This window comes from Alternaria burnsii, assembly GCF_013036055.1.
Source record: "Alternaria burnsii strain CBS107.38 chromosome Unknown 725, whole genome shotgun sequence".
Taxonomy (NCBI): domain Eukaryota; kingdom Fungi; phylum Ascomycota; class Dothideomycetes; order Pleosporales; family Pleosporaceae; genus Alternaria; species Alternaria burnsii.
In genome coordinates, this window is record NW_024066123.1 from 17,071 (window position 1) to 32,747 (window position 15,677).

At 52.4% G+C, this 15,677-nt stretch overlaps 5 protein-coding genes across 5 annotated transcripts; 4 read left to right on the forward strand and 1 right to left on the reverse strand.

Annotated features, from left to right (window-relative positions):
- Nucleotides 1-1,191: 1,191 nt before the first annotated feature.
- On the forward strand, nucleotides 1,192-2,883 carry GT037_009625 (uncharacterized protein; the record flags this gene model as incomplete). The annotated part of the gene is made up of 5 exons (XM_038934672.1): nucleotides 1,192-1,235; nucleotides 1,287-1,445; nucleotides 1,497-1,557; nucleotides 1,604-1,999; nucleotides 2,053-2,883. 5 exons carry the CDS (start codon nucleotides 1,192-1,194, stop codon nucleotides 2,881-2,883), a joined length of 1,491 nt encoding a protein of 496 aa, XP_038782473.1.
- Nucleotides 2,884-4,552: 1,669 nt separating this feature from the next.
- GT037_009626 (uncharacterized protein) lies at nucleotides 4,553-6,476 on the forward strand (the record flags this gene model as incomplete). Its single annotated transcript, XM_038934673.1, has 6 exons — nucleotides 4,553-4,840; nucleotides 4,889-5,039; nucleotides 5,093-5,361; nucleotides 5,410-5,705; nucleotides 5,756-6,313; nucleotides 6,362-6,476. The coding sequence occupies 6 exons, from the start codon at nucleotides 4,553-4,555 to the stop codon at nucleotides 6,474-6,476; spliced, it is 1,677 nt and encodes a 558-aa protein (XP_038782474.1).
- Nucleotides 6,477-9,184: 2,708 nt separating this feature from the next.
- GT037_009627 (wd domain containing protein) lies at nucleotides 9,185-10,905 on the reverse strand (the record flags this gene model as incomplete). The annotated part of the gene is made up of 2 exons (XM_038934674.1): nucleotides 9,185-10,507; nucleotides 10,567-10,905. The coding sequence occupies 2 exons, from the start codon at nucleotides 10,903-10,905 to the stop codon at nucleotides 9,185-9,187; spliced, it is 1,662 nt and encodes a 553-aa protein (XP_038782475.1).
- Nucleotides 10,906-11,738: 833 nt separating this feature from the next.
- GT037_009628 (gmc oxidoreductase) lies at nucleotides 11,739-13,880 on the forward strand (the record flags this gene model as incomplete). Its single annotated transcript, XM_038934675.1, has 5 exons — nucleotides 11,739-11,772; nucleotides 11,858-12,051; nucleotides 12,100-12,182; nucleotides 12,240-12,912; nucleotides 12,963-13,880. The coding sequence occupies 5 exons, from the start codon at nucleotides 11,739-11,741 to the stop codon at nucleotides 13,878-13,880; spliced, it is 1,902 nt and encodes a 633-aa protein (XP_038782476.1).
- Nucleotides 13,881-14,497: 617 nt separating this feature from the next.
- On the forward strand, nucleotides 14,498-15,664 carry GT037_009629 (uncharacterized protein; the record flags this gene model as incomplete). Its single annotated transcript, XM_038934676.1, has 1 exon — nucleotides 14,498-15,664. One exon carries the CDS (start codon nucleotides 14,498-14,500, stop codon nucleotides 15,662-15,664), a length of 1,167 nt encoding a protein of 388 aa, XP_038782477.1.
- Nucleotides 15,665-15,677: the final 13 nt, after the last annotated feature.

Here is a 15,677-nt window from a genome sequence, read left to right on the forward strand (position 1 = left end):
GTTCGTTCCGTCGGCTCAGGGACGAGAGAGCGCGCGCGCGTTGGTGCAACAAAGGACGACGGTCGCGATCGTGGCAGCGGACGCGGACGCGGCGAGGATGAGAGCGAGAGTGAGAGTTGCACCGAGGACTCTTAGCGGACGGAGGATGATAAGGATGTGGGAGTTAAGAGTTAAGCCGGGAGGGTTCCAGATGCTGGGCTGGAGATGCAAGCGATGGATGGATGGAGTTGAAGATCCACCCACGTCGCTAAAGCTAGGCCTAAAAGGATAGCTAGTACTGCTCACTTCCGCAACCCTTCCACGGCTTCGACACTACGCATTTGGGCATCGACACGGACGCAGCACTATGCAATTGTCGGCTGAGGCGCAGTACACTGCACCCGAGATACTCAACAAGCCTGCCAAAGTCGCTGGTGTGTGTGGGGAAAGGCCAAGAGCAAGTGCCACGGACAAGACCTTAGAATCTTGAAGAATTCATAGTTAGGGCTAACATGACGGCCTGTGACCGTGAACCGAGTTAAGGGATCTGCTAGTGACGGCGAGTGGTTGAGGATGGATCTGGGATGAGAGTTCCCGGGGTCTGAGCCTTCTCCACAAGCTGGAAGCCGGACCGAAAAAAGAAGGTCGCGAGCTTAGTATGTGCCGTCTAATGCCATCGTTCGCCGTCTGCTGCACGCTATATTACACTCGAGGTATTATACTTGCACAGCCCTGTGAACGCCTGACACAGACTCTGAGACTTTGCGAATGTTCAAAATCACCGATTCACTCCACTCCGAACTGATTCAAAATCAATAATGCGTCAATGCGACCGGGAGATGAAGCGGAGATTGCTGTCGGGCACAGAGTGTGCACAAGTCGATATGAAGATAGGAATATTGCTCCAGCTCCATAAGCACAAGTTTAGCCACGCCTCAAGAGGACTTTGCAGCAGTCTTCGAGTGAATGCAGAAGGAAGGTTCCGATGCTCTTCATGGGTGCTGCGTCTGGGGAGCTTAGCCCCGCGAAAGTGGGGCTCTTCCGCAGGCACCTACCGCCGCCTCACGTAGGCAAACAGTCGCGAGAGCTCTAAACAAGACACTCGACGCATACTTCTATCAACCGACTTAATATCACTGCGCTGCCTCTTCGATAGAGCTCGAAGAACACGACCCGAATCTCAGTCCTCACTTGACCACCAACAGCACAACAATGTCCGACGACGATGATTTCATGCAAGACTCCGGCGAGGAGGAGTGAGTAGTAACCGCCAGCTCTGACGCGACATGCCCTCTGACATATTGCAGGTACGACTTCGAATACGAGGACGATGATGACGAGCAGAGTGGCGATGTCGACATCGAGAACAAGTACTACAATGCGAAGCAGCTCAAGGCCGACGATCCCGAGGCCGCCATAGATGAATTCTTGGGAATGCCTGCTCTAGAAGAAGAGAAGTCGGACTGGTAGGAAACATGGGCATCTGGGGGAACGGATATACGCTGACGAATCCATAGGGGCTTCAAGGGACTGAAGCAGGCAATCAAGCTGGAGTTTAAGCTGGCCCGCTACGACCAGGTAAACACGGCAACAGCTAAGAATGGACCCTAGCTAATGCTCGTAGGCTGTTGAGCACTACAAAGAGCTGCTGACCTACGTCAAGTCGGCCGTCACGCGCAACTACTCCGAAAAGTCCATCAACAACATGCTCGATTTTATAGAAAAGGCCGCAGAAGACGCCGATGCATATCGCTGCATGGAGAACTTCTACGCCCTGACCCTCGATATCTTCCAGAGCACCAATAACGAGCGGCTTTGGCTAAAGACCAACATCAAGCTCGCGAGGCTGTGGTTGGACAGGAAGGACTACCGTCAGCTTACGGAGAAGCTCCGTGAGTTACACAAAGCCTGTCAGAAGGAGGATGGAACAGACGACCCGAGCAAAGGCACATACTCACTGGAAGTCTACTCGCTAGAGATCCTGATGTACGCCGAGACCAGGAATAACAAGCGGTTAAAGGTACGGCTCGTCTCCATTCAACCTTACCTGCATTATCTTTAACATCATGACAGGCACTCTACCAACGAGCGCTCAAGGTCAAATCCGCGGTTCCGCACCCCAAGATTATGGGTATTATCCGAGAGTGTGGTGGCAAAATGCACATGAGCGAAGAGAACTGGAAGGGCGCGCAGAGTGACTTCTTTGAGAGCTTCAAAAACTACGATGAGGCTGGATCGCTCCAACGAATCCAGGTCCTGAAGTATTTGGTCCTAGCGACCATGCTGTCGGGTTCCGATATCAATCCATTTGACTCGCAGGAAACCAAGCCCTACCAGAACGACCCGCGCATCTCTACAATGACTGACCTGGTCAACGCCTATCAGCTTGAGGACATTCACGGTTACGAGAAGATCCTGCAGAACAATCAGGATCTGCTCCAAGATCCTTTCATTGCCGAGAACATTGACGAAGTTACGCGCAATGTGCGAACCAAGGCTGTGGTCAAGCTCGTCGCACCCTACACCCGCTTCACGTTAGCCTTTATTTCTAAACAGCTGAAGATATCCCTTTCCGAGGTGCAGGAAATTGTCGGGTTCCTGATAGTTGACAAGCGGTTGCGCGGCAAGATCAACCAGCAGAACGGAACGGTAGAGATTGAGAGTAGCACAGACATGGATCGGGTACAGGCGATGAAGGAATGGAGTAGTGCCATTGGGGCGTTGTGGCAGACAGTGCTGAACGAAGGCGACGGCTTCAAGTCAGACGAGAGCGGTTCTCAATTCACGCCTGGTGGTGGCGGGCCCCAAAGCATGAGCTGGAATCAAGGTTCAATGGGTGGCAAGTCCGGTCGAGGTAAAGGCAAGGGTCTGGGGAGGCTTCCGGGAGTAATGGGCAAAGGATGACTTGCAGCATCGGTCGCGCGCGGTTCACAAGGCGACCTGTAACTGGGTTTCCGGGCAGGCCACGGAGTAAAGATAGTTGCACAGTACCGTCACCCGGGCGTTTCTCACCTGAAGTAATTGAGACATGCGGTCAAGTTGCTCAAGGCAAGAGATAGGGTTGGGCAATCGGGTAGCACCAGGCAAGAATTTGCGTGCACATGAGCGGCAGGCGTCTCAACATAGCATGTGGGCAGCGGACATGTTCGGTCACGCAATGAAGTGCAATTACCCACAGGTCAGCGGCGGTTCACTTTTGTCTGTATGTAACATGGCCTCGTTTTCTGGTAACAAAAGCCAAGGTCCCGACTGCGCGGTCATCGCGGTAGCCTGCTGCCACCAAGCGCCTCCGTATCTCGATGCCAGTAAGCCGTGAATCGAATCTCAACGTGATGCATGGTGATCTCAAGCTTCACTCGGTTGCTCTCGTACGAATCACAGTGGGTTTCCCGACGATTGCACTGCGCGCCGGGGAAGCGGGCACAGACGGGGGTGGTGTTCCAAGCGAACCTCTCAGCTAATAGCAATGCTCCCACGCCGTGCCCGCCCTGACTCGCATGCAGCGTGGGATCGGTAACTCGACTAGAGTTTATCTCGGGTGCGCGGGCACTTGTTTTTTCTGTCGCAGAAGCGCCACGGAGCGGCAGAGCGAATCATGCAATACAGGCGGCCACTGCAACGTGAGGGCTCAGGCGCCAGAGGGCGGTCTTGGCATGTTCCTCTACGCCATGGGTGTCTCGATGATGCTGTGTTGAGCGCAATCCACGACGTGACACAGCGTTCTCTCGTCGCATGCATGCACCACCAGCCTCGGGTTCTGCAATTGTTCCGGTTGGCGGGCCTGCTTGAATGCTTGCTACACCTGACAAGAGCGCAAGAGGCTTCTTCATGCCGTCATACTAGCCGTCTCGTGACTCTGATTCTTCCGCGGCTCTTTGCTCGGCGATTCAATGTTTGATGTGATGGAGTAAAGAGTGCACTTCAATCTCCAGATGCTAACCCATGAAGACTAGTGGGAACGTAAATCGATATCACACCCTGGGCTGGTGGGCAACCGTAGCCGGGTGGTCTTGGAAGATGTGGCATAGAGCATCTCATAGTACTTTCTTTTGCTCGATGCCTCCCCGGCGCTGGCTGTGCGGAGTGGCCTCCCTCTTGTACACCGTCGCGCCCTGCCCTTTCTGCCCAGCAGATATCCGGTGCGACTGAAATTGGCCGTTTCAAAGCGGCTGAGCCATAGTGTTGCAGACTGTTCTGGTGCCAGGCAGATTGAATTCCACTCGCACGCCGCGAAGATCCCCCCTCCTGTCTCTCCCATATATTGGCGTGTGCCCCTGGACGCCCGTGAGTATCACAGCAACGACACAACTTCCAGCCTACTGCCGCCGGCCTCTGCACCTACTAAAGACGCTGCTGCCCTCCCCAGCAGCTCGTCGACGAACTGTTGCTGAGATTGCTTGCGCGTTGCCGAATCTGTCGTGGAATCATTCCGTCCAATTGCTAGCCACTGAGGCCAGTCACGCCCACGGCCCCCCAAGGAGCCATCTGAGCACACACGGCGGGGAAGTAAAGGCAAAGCAACCACACACCCACACATACACGGATACACACACGCTCAAAACTCCAAGACGAGATGAGCAGACAGTCTGTGTTGACGGGCTATCACCCTCATGGCCAGCATCATCCACATGCGCACCTACACCAGGGCCACTATGGAGTTCCGGCTCAGAACCACTACCAAGGCGGATTAGCGTTTGCTATCCGCGCGCCGGTCCTTGCTCCCGGGAGCTATAATCACCACACTGGCCATCACCCAGGCCACCAGCATCGCAACCCCCACCTCAACATGGCCGCATATCCCTCAGACGACGAGTATGCCCATCTGCAGAAGCTGTCGAGCGAATACGAGCCCGAGGCTACTGTGAGTTTGCTTGCGACAACATTCGCAGAAGCGCGCTGACCGCCCAAGGGCCCACTCGTTGGAGAACGCCAAAGCAGCGCTGCCATCACGACTGAGTATGCCGCCGCAGATCCCGTCTTCCAAGTCAAGACGGCTGCGCTGCCAGCCAAATATGCCTACTTTCGTACCTGTCGTGGCGATGGCCATTGTGGATGGCGGGGTGAGTGATCATCATCTTCTCTTGGTGCTATTTGCCGGTGCTAATAGGAACAGCAATCGCCTTTACTTATTTTGAAGCCTTGCTACGTGCGGGCAACGTGAACAAGTTGGATCATGAAAAAGGCCGCCTCGATTCGCTGGGCAACATGCTCGCGAACATCGGTTATTCGCGCGACATCTGGATTGACTTTGCCGAAGAGGCATTCGAGCTTCTTGACAAGCTCGCCAACTCGCTGCGCAACATGGACGGCCAGGCCGAAACTATTCTACTCCGTACTTTTAACGACATGAACGAATCCATGGCAATCATCACCTACGTCAAGGTAAGCATCCTGCATCTTTAGCCATTCCTGGCGCTAACCCCTTAGCAGCTCCTAGCCAGTGCCTGGGTGCAGACGCACGCAGAAGATTTCATGCATTTTGTGGATAATGGCGACGTCAAGGCATACTGCTCCAACTACATTGAACCCACTCAATGTGAAGCCGACAACGTTGGCATTGCTGCCCTTGCTGAAGCGCTAATCAAGCCTGCTGGACTCGGTCTTGAAGTATGGTACTTGGACCGCTCACCAGGCGAAGAGATCAACCGTAGCTTCTACGCAGAGCCAACAGACGCGCACCATCGTCCTATCGCTGGTGCCCCTATGTTGAGGCTGCTTTACAGGCCGTAAGTCTGCCTTGCACAAGCCGCTTCTTCCGCGTACTAATCCTCCTCAGTGGCCACTACGACATCCTGTACAAGGCTGGAGACGTACCCCAGATCCAGCATCAGCCCGTTCCCCAACAGCAACCACTCCATGTTGCCCTAGCCAACTACACTGACGAATTCATACCGACTGCGACAAATGTCGGTGACGTCATGAACATGATTCCGGGAATGTACCCCTCTAGTGTTGGTCTAGGCCAGCGGTGGCCTTCGCTTCCGTACGACTTCAGCCCCAGTCCTGCCTCTCATCCTCAAGTTACGCCTGTTCAACCATATGCTCCGACGCCAACGCCTGTGACACCGGTTACCACTTCCCACTTGGACTTTGTTACACCAATCCATTCTAGCAACCCAAGCCAGTACAACCCGCCGAACCATCACAACATACACCTCGACCAACCTCCTGTGACACTACCAATACATCCTCCACCGCCACCCGTGAGCATCGAACGTGCGGCTCCTATGGGTGTTGAGAGGGGTGGTCTATTTCGACCTTCAATGTACGAGCTGGAACCGGGCTACGGCTCCTCATTGCAAGTGCAGCCGTTCCAGACGTCCATCTTCCGCAAGTAGGTATCGGCTTGATAATATGTTTGGCTTACACTAACTTGCTCAAGTTCACACTTCAATACCGCGCACTTCATGAACCCTGACTTTGAACCCGAGCAGTGGTGTCCGGACGGCGAATACTCCGTGGGCAATAAAGGTCGGCACAAGTCTCACTCATCCTGAACATCTTTCTTTTTGCTTGAATCCGACACATGCGCTCTCCTGGTGGCCTTTTCACGATATCTTAGCGACTACTAGCGTGGCGTTCATCGAGCTTGCCCTGCTTTCTGGCATCCTGCATCATACTCTCCACGGCCTCAGCAACCTAACGACCAATGAAGACCGATACCATTTTTAACCATTTTCGGAATATCGCACCACCACCCTCACACATGCAAAACCGACGGTACTTTCAGTGCCCCCTATCCGGCCACACGCGAATGCTTCCAATCTAACATTTACCTACAACTTATTCTCGTCAAAAGTGGGCACAGTGCTGTAGCGTTTTCTTCCTTACAAGCCAACCCCGCAAGGATCCACGACCGTGACGAATACCAAAGACTATCTGCCTCATGGTGATCGACCTTAGAGTTGAACATCTTTATTGGTTTCCCTCTGTTCTTTTCTCCAATGGCATTATTAGCGATCACTCATCACCTGGACATATTTTAATCAAACACTTTCTCTCAGTCTAATACAAAACACTATTCGGTATGCGCGGACCATTCTATCAATCTGAACTCCACGCCTCCTTGCACTGCAAATACAAGACTGGGACATGGACGCTATGTGCATCCTTCACTCAAATTGTTGGTCCCCACAACAGGCTGCTAGCCTCCTACAGGTACCCTCGTTGACAACTCTACGCTCTCAACATGTACCTCGGCTTGTGGAACAGGATATCACGGACTGGTAGGATGCAGGGGTCCATGTTCCAGTTGTTACACGGAGTAGCTATGACCGAGGACAAGGCGCCTCTATCACTGCGAACAGGCAGCCTTGTCGCGGAACCTAGCATGACGGGCGGGATGAACGGGATAGACCGTCAAAAATAAAGCAATATAAACTCAGGTATCTGCCTTGTTGAAGATCATCATGTGATGCATACGTGACGCGTTCGTAGCGTAAACGTCGCCGTTTAGACCATACTGTATCCGATAGGAGCGGTACGAACGAAATCAGAAGACCCTACAACAAAACATTTTGTTTAATTTCCCCCAGGCCTTAGCATCGCAACCACGACAACAATCGTTGTTGACAACAGTAATATGTCCCATGCCTCAAAATATTTCCCGCAGAACTGGCCCCCACGTTGCACTTTGCCAAAACTCGGCTTACAAGATCGCCGGATAAATTCTCCATCCATCGGGCGATCGCCTACTGCAAGCACTCTGATCGTAAATATTGTAAACGGTGTAATGGTAATTGCGTTGCATCGAACCATTATGCATGTGCAAGCAGGGATGGCGTAACGCGCGTTGCCCGATGCTGGGCTAGCGACTTGACAATCTCGCACACATGATTACTGATGGTCGCTCTATACGACTTTTGCTTTTTCCCGTGAGAGGAAGGAGGGGGATGTAGCATGGAGGGGTAGTAAGACGGGAAGAGAGCGAGGCTGGAGGCTTGCAAGATCAAGATTGTGAGGGAGGCTAACGGAGATGATCATGTTTACGATTTCGGGGGCGGAGGCGGCGGGGCACATGCGAGATACGCGGTTCGCTCCACCTAGAAGCAGTAAGGGTACGTAATATCGATCAATTTTTTCTTTGTTGTGTGATGTACAGCATCTACAGGGAAGAGGGATATGGCAGCACAATAACCTATTCGTCCACCGTCTTTCCTGTATGCTCTTCCCCACCACCCGGAAGGGTAGGTGCGGTTCGTTGAATTGAATAAGAACTGCATTGGCAGCATCTTCGAACGGCTGTTCGCAGGATCGCAGGTGGTAGTTCGATAGTCTTGGTTTTTTCCTTGCGAGTCAGGTGTGCAGCAAGGAACAACGCTCCACACTATAGCAGAACGGCCGTTAAAGGGCCGAGCGAGATCGCACATATGCGAGTATACTCACACCGCTCGAGACATGCCTTAACCATCAGTTTGTTTCGCCCGTCGTGAGTGAAGCTTGCTGCTCATGCCGAGTGAGTGCGAACTTTTACAATTGCCGACTGATGTTGGTGTCGTGTCCCACTGCAGCAAGCTATGTCGTCTCCAACTTCTTCCGCAGAGTGTTCATCATCAAAGTATCATCGCATGTAGCCTGAACCCGCGGCTTAAGCCAAGCAGTAGCACAACAGAACGGGTTGAAGAGCTGCGTGATCGAAAGTCGGCAGCAGCCTCTAGATTTGGCTTTTTGTCCCGCAGTGCAGCTGGCGTTGATCCAAGCGTGAAATTCAAGACACGGCATCGTGCTTGGACAGTACAATGAAGTTCGTCAACAGTCGTACAGATGCGAGGGGAAAGCTACATGAGCTACCCCGCTCTGTGCCATGTCGGCTTGGACTAGGCTTGGCTATGTGTTCGATAATTCTGAGTAGATGTGTTGTGGTTTTCGCGATAGAACAGCAGGTCCGTCTAGCCTTGATGGTCTGGGACGGGTGTTTCCGGAACTTGCCGGCTGGGAAATGTGGGCGGCGATATCGAGACCGAGGTCTCTTGAGTGATATTGACCAGACTTCGGGCCCTTCGCCGTGTTGTGAGATACGTACTAGGCGAAGAAGAGACTAGGTGCGTGCACACACTACACATCGAGGTTCAGTGCAATGGTGATGCCAAGAAACTCGTTACAAGTAAGCGCAGCATCTGTTCCGACTATGCCGCAGGAGCCGCCTTGTCGTGGAGAAGCCAAGTTCACGTTGTAGCCTTTGTATGCAGTTCCATCGTCGTTGGTTTCAGGATTCGTCGGCAGCATCGATTCCATCTGAATCAGAACCTGAAGTGGCGTCTGTGCCTTCATTCATCTCCACGTCCCCATTGGTGTGGTTGCGGTTTCCGCCGTTAGTGAGTCTCTTTTTCGCTCGTGCTTTGGCACGCTCTGCCCTCTTCTTTTCCTGGCTTATAAAATAGTCCTTCTCTTCCCGCAGCTCTGAAAGTTGTGAGAAAGTAACCATTTGGATGCGTTGTAAGCTCGCCAGCTGTTTCTTCAGTTCGTTGACTTCGGTCTGCTGAGCCTTGCCCGATGCATCAGACGCGTTCATGCTACCATCATCTAGTGCCATAAAGTCAGCCGTTGGGGCGGCACCACCCTTTGGCTGAGTAGCCCATGAGTCTAGCTCAGCCAAGCTCTCTTCCAGCATGCCGGCGGGGAAACTTGGGTGTACAAGAGCCTCTTCAAATGCACTTCTTCCTACCAGTTTCTTCTCAGTAGCAGAAACGTGGGGACTGCGCAACCGACCGTTTAGCTGGAGGTTCAGGGTATAATTTGGCGGAACCAGGCCATTTGCGCTGCTCGTGAGTCCTGCATCCTGCTTTGGCTTGACAATTGTTGGAATCTTGAAGGTGGGTTCCGCTGTGTTAGGGAAGCCAGTAGGTGGGAGAAATCGAAGGTTTGAAACGGGACCGGGAAGATTGGCGGGAGTAGAAAGATAGTTTGCCTTTGCGACATCCCAAAGTGCTACCTTACCACTGGCATGGCCCGAGATGAGTGAAGTACCATCCCAGCTAAGAGTCAGAGCGAGGGCTCCGCCGAGCTTCTGCGACTCTGCACTGAAGCGGCTCTTGGGTGATGGTTGTATCGGTCGATGAGACGAGGCGCTGTCCCGAAGGACGTCTATCGAAGTAGTCTTCTGCACTTGGTCGTATAAGTCAATGGTTTGCAAGCTGCCATCAGCATAGGCTACGTAGAATGCGCGGTCTGCAGGGTCGAGAGTGACAGCAGTAGGTATCTCGGGCAGCAAATAGGTCCTTAGTGCTTGTCCGTTGTGGTAGTCCCAAACTATGGCCGACTTGTCCCCTGATATTGATACGGCAATGTTGGCAGCGCTCGAGCTGTGGCCGCAGACAATGGAGGATATGGGCCCGCGGTGGGTAGAGAGGGTGTGTATTGGCGAGCGCGAGGCATCGGGGGAGAAGGATAGTATGGCGGGAAGTGCCCATACGTGGATCATAGCATCGGAGGAGCCGGAGAGGAAGAAGTTGTCGGATGGGTCGACTACCATGCTCGTGACTGGCTGGAGGTGGGAAGTGGACGTAGAGACGAGACGGCCTGAGCAGACCTGAGGCATGTATTAGAAAAGCTGGGGACTACCAAGGTTGTTCCAGACTCGTGACTAACCTCCCAAGCCAATATCCGCCCGCTCTCGGTTCCAAGCAGTAGCACGCTGTCCTGCGCTGCGAGTGCGATGCTGTGAATTCTCTCTGGGAAGGGCACCAGGGCTTCTTGGTTGCCCCTCTCCCTGCTATACACATGTACAATGGCCTTGTCCGACTGCGCAGCGAAGACATGTGAGGCGCTCACAGCTATGCCGTTTGGCGCACTCGCGCTCTTCTTGAAAGCATGTCTCTGGGCGACAAGTGGCTGGAACTCATGTATGAAAATGCCCGCGTCTTTTGTGACTCCCGTGTTGGGCTTTGTCGATGCCGAGATGGCGGCGACGAATTGTTCGGTGAGCATGGCCGGGCGTATCTGGAGATGTCGTTGTCGCAAGTTGAAAGTTGCAAGCTCTAGAAACTTTTTGGTGGAGCATCTGCAGCCTGAGGGTCTGTGCAGCTAGCCGCGCCTGCCCCTCGCTATGGCGACAATCTTGCTGAACATCACCTTTTGTCGTGGTACTATGATCAAATCCTTGTCTAGACCATATCTTGTCCCGCCTTACAACTTGGCACATGCTTCTCAATCTCTGACTTAGTTCGGGCCTATGTGCTGGCTGACGCCTTGCATTCACGGGGCCTATTCGCTGCTGCAGGGCAACGAGCATCTCTCCGAGCTACTTCTCGCACCAACCCGGCTTTTCAAGTCCGAACGCGGAGATTGACAGGGGAGTTGATATCAGTGAGCCCCCAACTGTCTATAATCTTGTTTACAAGTATAGACCAATGACCGCCGAGAATCATCCAGCTTAGTACGTTGGAGTTATATCGAGTTACCGAGTAGCACTGGTCAAATGTACAGAGTAAGCACTGCTAGGGGGCCTGACCGATGTTCTGGCCTGTACCAAACCGCATCTGACTAGCGACCTGGAGACTTAACGGACGTGGTACTCGAACCAGAATATGGGGCGTTTGGAGAATCAAGAGATTGGCTCTGCCGGCACGAATCGAAGGAGTAGCTCTCACGGTAGTACACAACCCCGCACATCTGACGGTCTTAGCCTTGCATCTCAGACCCTTGGAAAGCGCGCTCTAGATAGATTGCGGCATCAGTGATGCCCCCAGCGAATTCATTTATCTTGTGTGAGTTCCTACTTTGATTGCTCTTAGATCGCCAATCCGGAATATCGACCCAAAATGTCTCTCGAGGAACTGACAAGCAAAGCATATGGTATGTGGGAATTCTCATCACTGTAATAAATCGAGACCGGAAATCCGATCCTGACACTGCGCCGTTAACCATCTGACGTCTTTAGACTACATCGTCTGTGGAGGAGGTACAGCTGGTCTGGTCATTGCGGCTCGTCTTACAGAAGATCCGAACATTACTGTAGCTATCCTGGAAGCCGGCGGCAATGGACTGAATGACCTGTTGATTGATGCACCAAACATGTTCACCCAGCTCTGGGGCAAGCCCCAATACGATTGGGACTATAAAACTGTTCCACAGGTACGCTTCTAACACCGTGCACTTGGTATTGCCTCACAGCCTTGCTAGGAAGGTACTGCTGGTCGTGTTCATGGTTGGGTTCGTGGAAAGGTTCTTGGTGGCAGCAGCGCTGTCAACTACAATATGTTCAGGTAAGCGCTGCCTCTCAGGTATTGACTGAAATACTGCACATGTTAACTTTTGTGCAGTATGGCCTCCAAACAGGACCTGGACAACTGGGGAGAGCTTGGAAACAAAGGCTGGTCCTTTGACGATATGATACCTTACTATCGGAAATTCGAGACATATCATCCCGCATCAGAGACTTTAGGGAAGGCTGTCGACGACAAATACCTTGACAAGTCTCTTCGCGGCACTTCTGGTCCAGTTCATGTCAGTTTCGCCAAGACTGATGTCACTTGGGGTCAGGATGTGTGGCCTAAGACTATAGCCAATGCTGGATATTCACCCACAAAGGATCCTCGTACTGGCTCAGCTATCGGCGGTTTTAACCAACTTAGCACTGTTGATCCTGAGCACAACAGGCGAAGTTACGCTGCGCGAGAATACTACGAGCCCAACGCCGACAGGCCAAACATGACTCTTGTAACTCATGCCCTCGTTTCTAAAGTCGAGCTTAAGCAGACTGCTGGACAAGTCAAGGCCACTGGCGTCGAATTCACCGTCGATGGCACTACACACACGATGAAGGCGCACAAAGAAGTCATCGTCTGTGGTGGAACCATTAACTCGCCACAGATTCTTGAGCTGTCCGGCATCGGTTCGCCTGCTGTACTTGACAAGGCTGGCGTCAAAACCATAGTCGACCTTCCGGGCGTGGGAGAGAACTTGAATGATCATACAGCGACTGGTTTTGTACTAGTAAGTGTACACATCATCACAGACAATCCCAAAATACTAAATTCCACCAGGGTGTCAAAGACGAATACCCAACCGCCGAAGCTTTCAAGGACCCAGCCATCATGCAGCAAGCCCTAGAAGCGTACATCACCCATAAAGCCGGCCCTTTTGCAGGACCGCCTGGCACGACAGGTTTTGCTTCCCTTTCGAAGATTGAGCCCGACTTTCCAAACGCAGAGTCGCACATTCAATCACTCCTCCAAGACTTCGCAAGTAAGCATCCGGATGCCGACCCTGCAGGTCGCAATGCCATGCTTGCGCGCCAACTCCTCGATCCCAAGGAGGCAGTCTGCCAACTCGTTATGCTACCCACTGGTTTTCAGCCACATCGTCCGGATGACGCCAGCAAGCTATTTCCTCTCGAAGAAGAAGGCATGTGGTGTACAATTGGCGCATGCAGCACGCGTTCCCTATCCCGTGGTACCGTTCACATCAACAACTCCGACCCAACCACACATCCCACAATCGACCCAGCGTACTTCTCGCATCCTCTCGATCTTGACATGATGGCTCGCGCCATTCTTCACTGCACCTCCTTCACATCTGTAGAGCCCCTTGCCTCGGTCTTCCGCCGAGATTCTAACGGCGACATCGTATTAGCCAAGAACTTCAGTTCGCTCCCCAAGACGTTGGAAGAAGCCAAGGATCTTGTGCAGAACAATACTGTAACAGAGTATCATCCTATTGGTACTTGTGCCATGTTGCCGAAGGAGAAGGGTGGTGTTGTAGACGAGGAGCTCAGAGTTCACGGTGTGGATGGGCTGAGGGTGGTGGATGCTAGTATCTTTCCGACGCACGTACAGGGCAATATCGTTAGTCTGGTGTATGCCGTTGCGGAGAAAGCGGCAGATCTAATAAAGGGTGTGAGGATTGGGGGCGAAGATGGCTTGGACGTTGTGGAGAGAGTTGACAGTCCCTCTGTGGCGTAATTGGGAAATCTTGCCGCATTTGCTCGTGTAGTTTTCACAATCCTTCTACCTCCACAATAGGTGTACGAGAAAGGACAGTGGCCTTGTCACCAGTGGCGCGCTTAAGTTAATCCCAGGCTGTCTAATGCCAGCATTTGGCGAACGTCGGTACACACTACCTCAGGGAACACAGCTCCAAAGAGAAATGAAAACCAATTGTCCGTACTCACCAAGCTCACCCCCTTCTCTGCCAGTCAGGTAGATTGTCGAGAATACGGAAATCAAAACATGGTTTTCGCGTCGCGATCGCCGCAATGACGCAGTCCAATCTTACAGCCCCCTTGCGCGTGCGTACGCCCAAGCGCTCCTTTGAACGAACTTGCCCAATCTAATTCGGCAGGAGCACTGCAACGTGAAACCTGCTTTGTCCTTTCTTGTTGGAGGAGATGAAAAATCAGATAAGTTATCGCTATATAACCGAACCAGTTTCTTCTCTTTCTATCGAATTTTAGAAAGATTGACGTTCATGTTATTACCTTGACGAGATACGTTCACAGCACTCTCTGATTGGGCGACCATACTCACTTGCGTGCAATCCCCGTACCCGAACGAAAGAACACAATATCTTAGTTCCGATCATGTCGACACGCAGATCCGGTCGCGCGACTAAAGAGGTGAAGTACACCTCTGCATCAGAAGGCTCAGACTTTGAGGACAAGAAAAAAAGGGCCAGGAAGCAAATGAAAACGGCGATTTCGAAGGAAGACGTGAACAACACCAAGAAGACACCAAAGGCGGCCGGGGTACCGAAGAAGGCACCGCCGAGAAATGTTACCAAGAAGCGCGCCGCAGAGTCCAACAATGAGAACGACGACGCGATCGCCAACCAAAATGATGCCATGACGACTTCCGCAGCCCCAAAGCCCAAACGCCAAAAGAAAGATCCCACCACACTCGCAGCAGAAGCCCAAGAGAAAAAAGCAAAAGCCGACAAAGCTGCCCACAAAAAAGCTTGGCAAGATTGGCTCTCTTCCCACGACATCGAGGGCGAGATGCTGGAAGAAGAGCCGGGCAAGGATGAGAGCATCACTCAAACTGATGCGCTCAAGAAGTATGGAGTGAAGAAAGATGAATTGAATTCACTGCTACGATTCGAGAAGAAGAACCCGTTGTACCCAGGTATGATGAAGTTGTTCCTGGAAGAGGATGTAAGAGAGCTGGCGTTTAGGAAGATAGGTGTACTGGAGGGCGCCCAAGGAGACGACGAGGAAATTGTTGAGAAAGGGAAGCAGTTGTGGACTGAGGAGCATAAGGATGATGTCGATGGAGAGGAAGAGAAGTCTGTGAGGACTGAAACTAAAGGCAAGGACGCGGCAAGAGATGACAATGCAGATGAGCCAGCCAAGGCTGAGAAACCAAAGAAAGAGGACAAGCCAGCCAAAACCAAGAAACAGGAAAAGGAGAAGACACCGAAGCAGAAATGGGCAACCTACATATCCGAAAACTCTATTGATGAGGACGAGAGACTCGCCAAAGAGCCATTCGATCTCATCAACCAAACTGACTGTAAGAACAGGTACAACTTGACGCCAAGGGACCTAGCTTGCCTCCCTTACTTTCCCAAGAAGAACCCAGCCTACGGAAATACCATGAAGATATTCAAGGAGAGCGTAGTGAAGTCGTTGGCCTATAGAAAGACTGCGGTGCTGGCCGGGCTAGAGGACGATGGTAAGGATGATGAGGGGCTTTTGGAGAAAGGACAGAAACTTTTCGAAGAGCAGTCTGATCCAGACAAAGATGAATGAGTAGATGGTACCT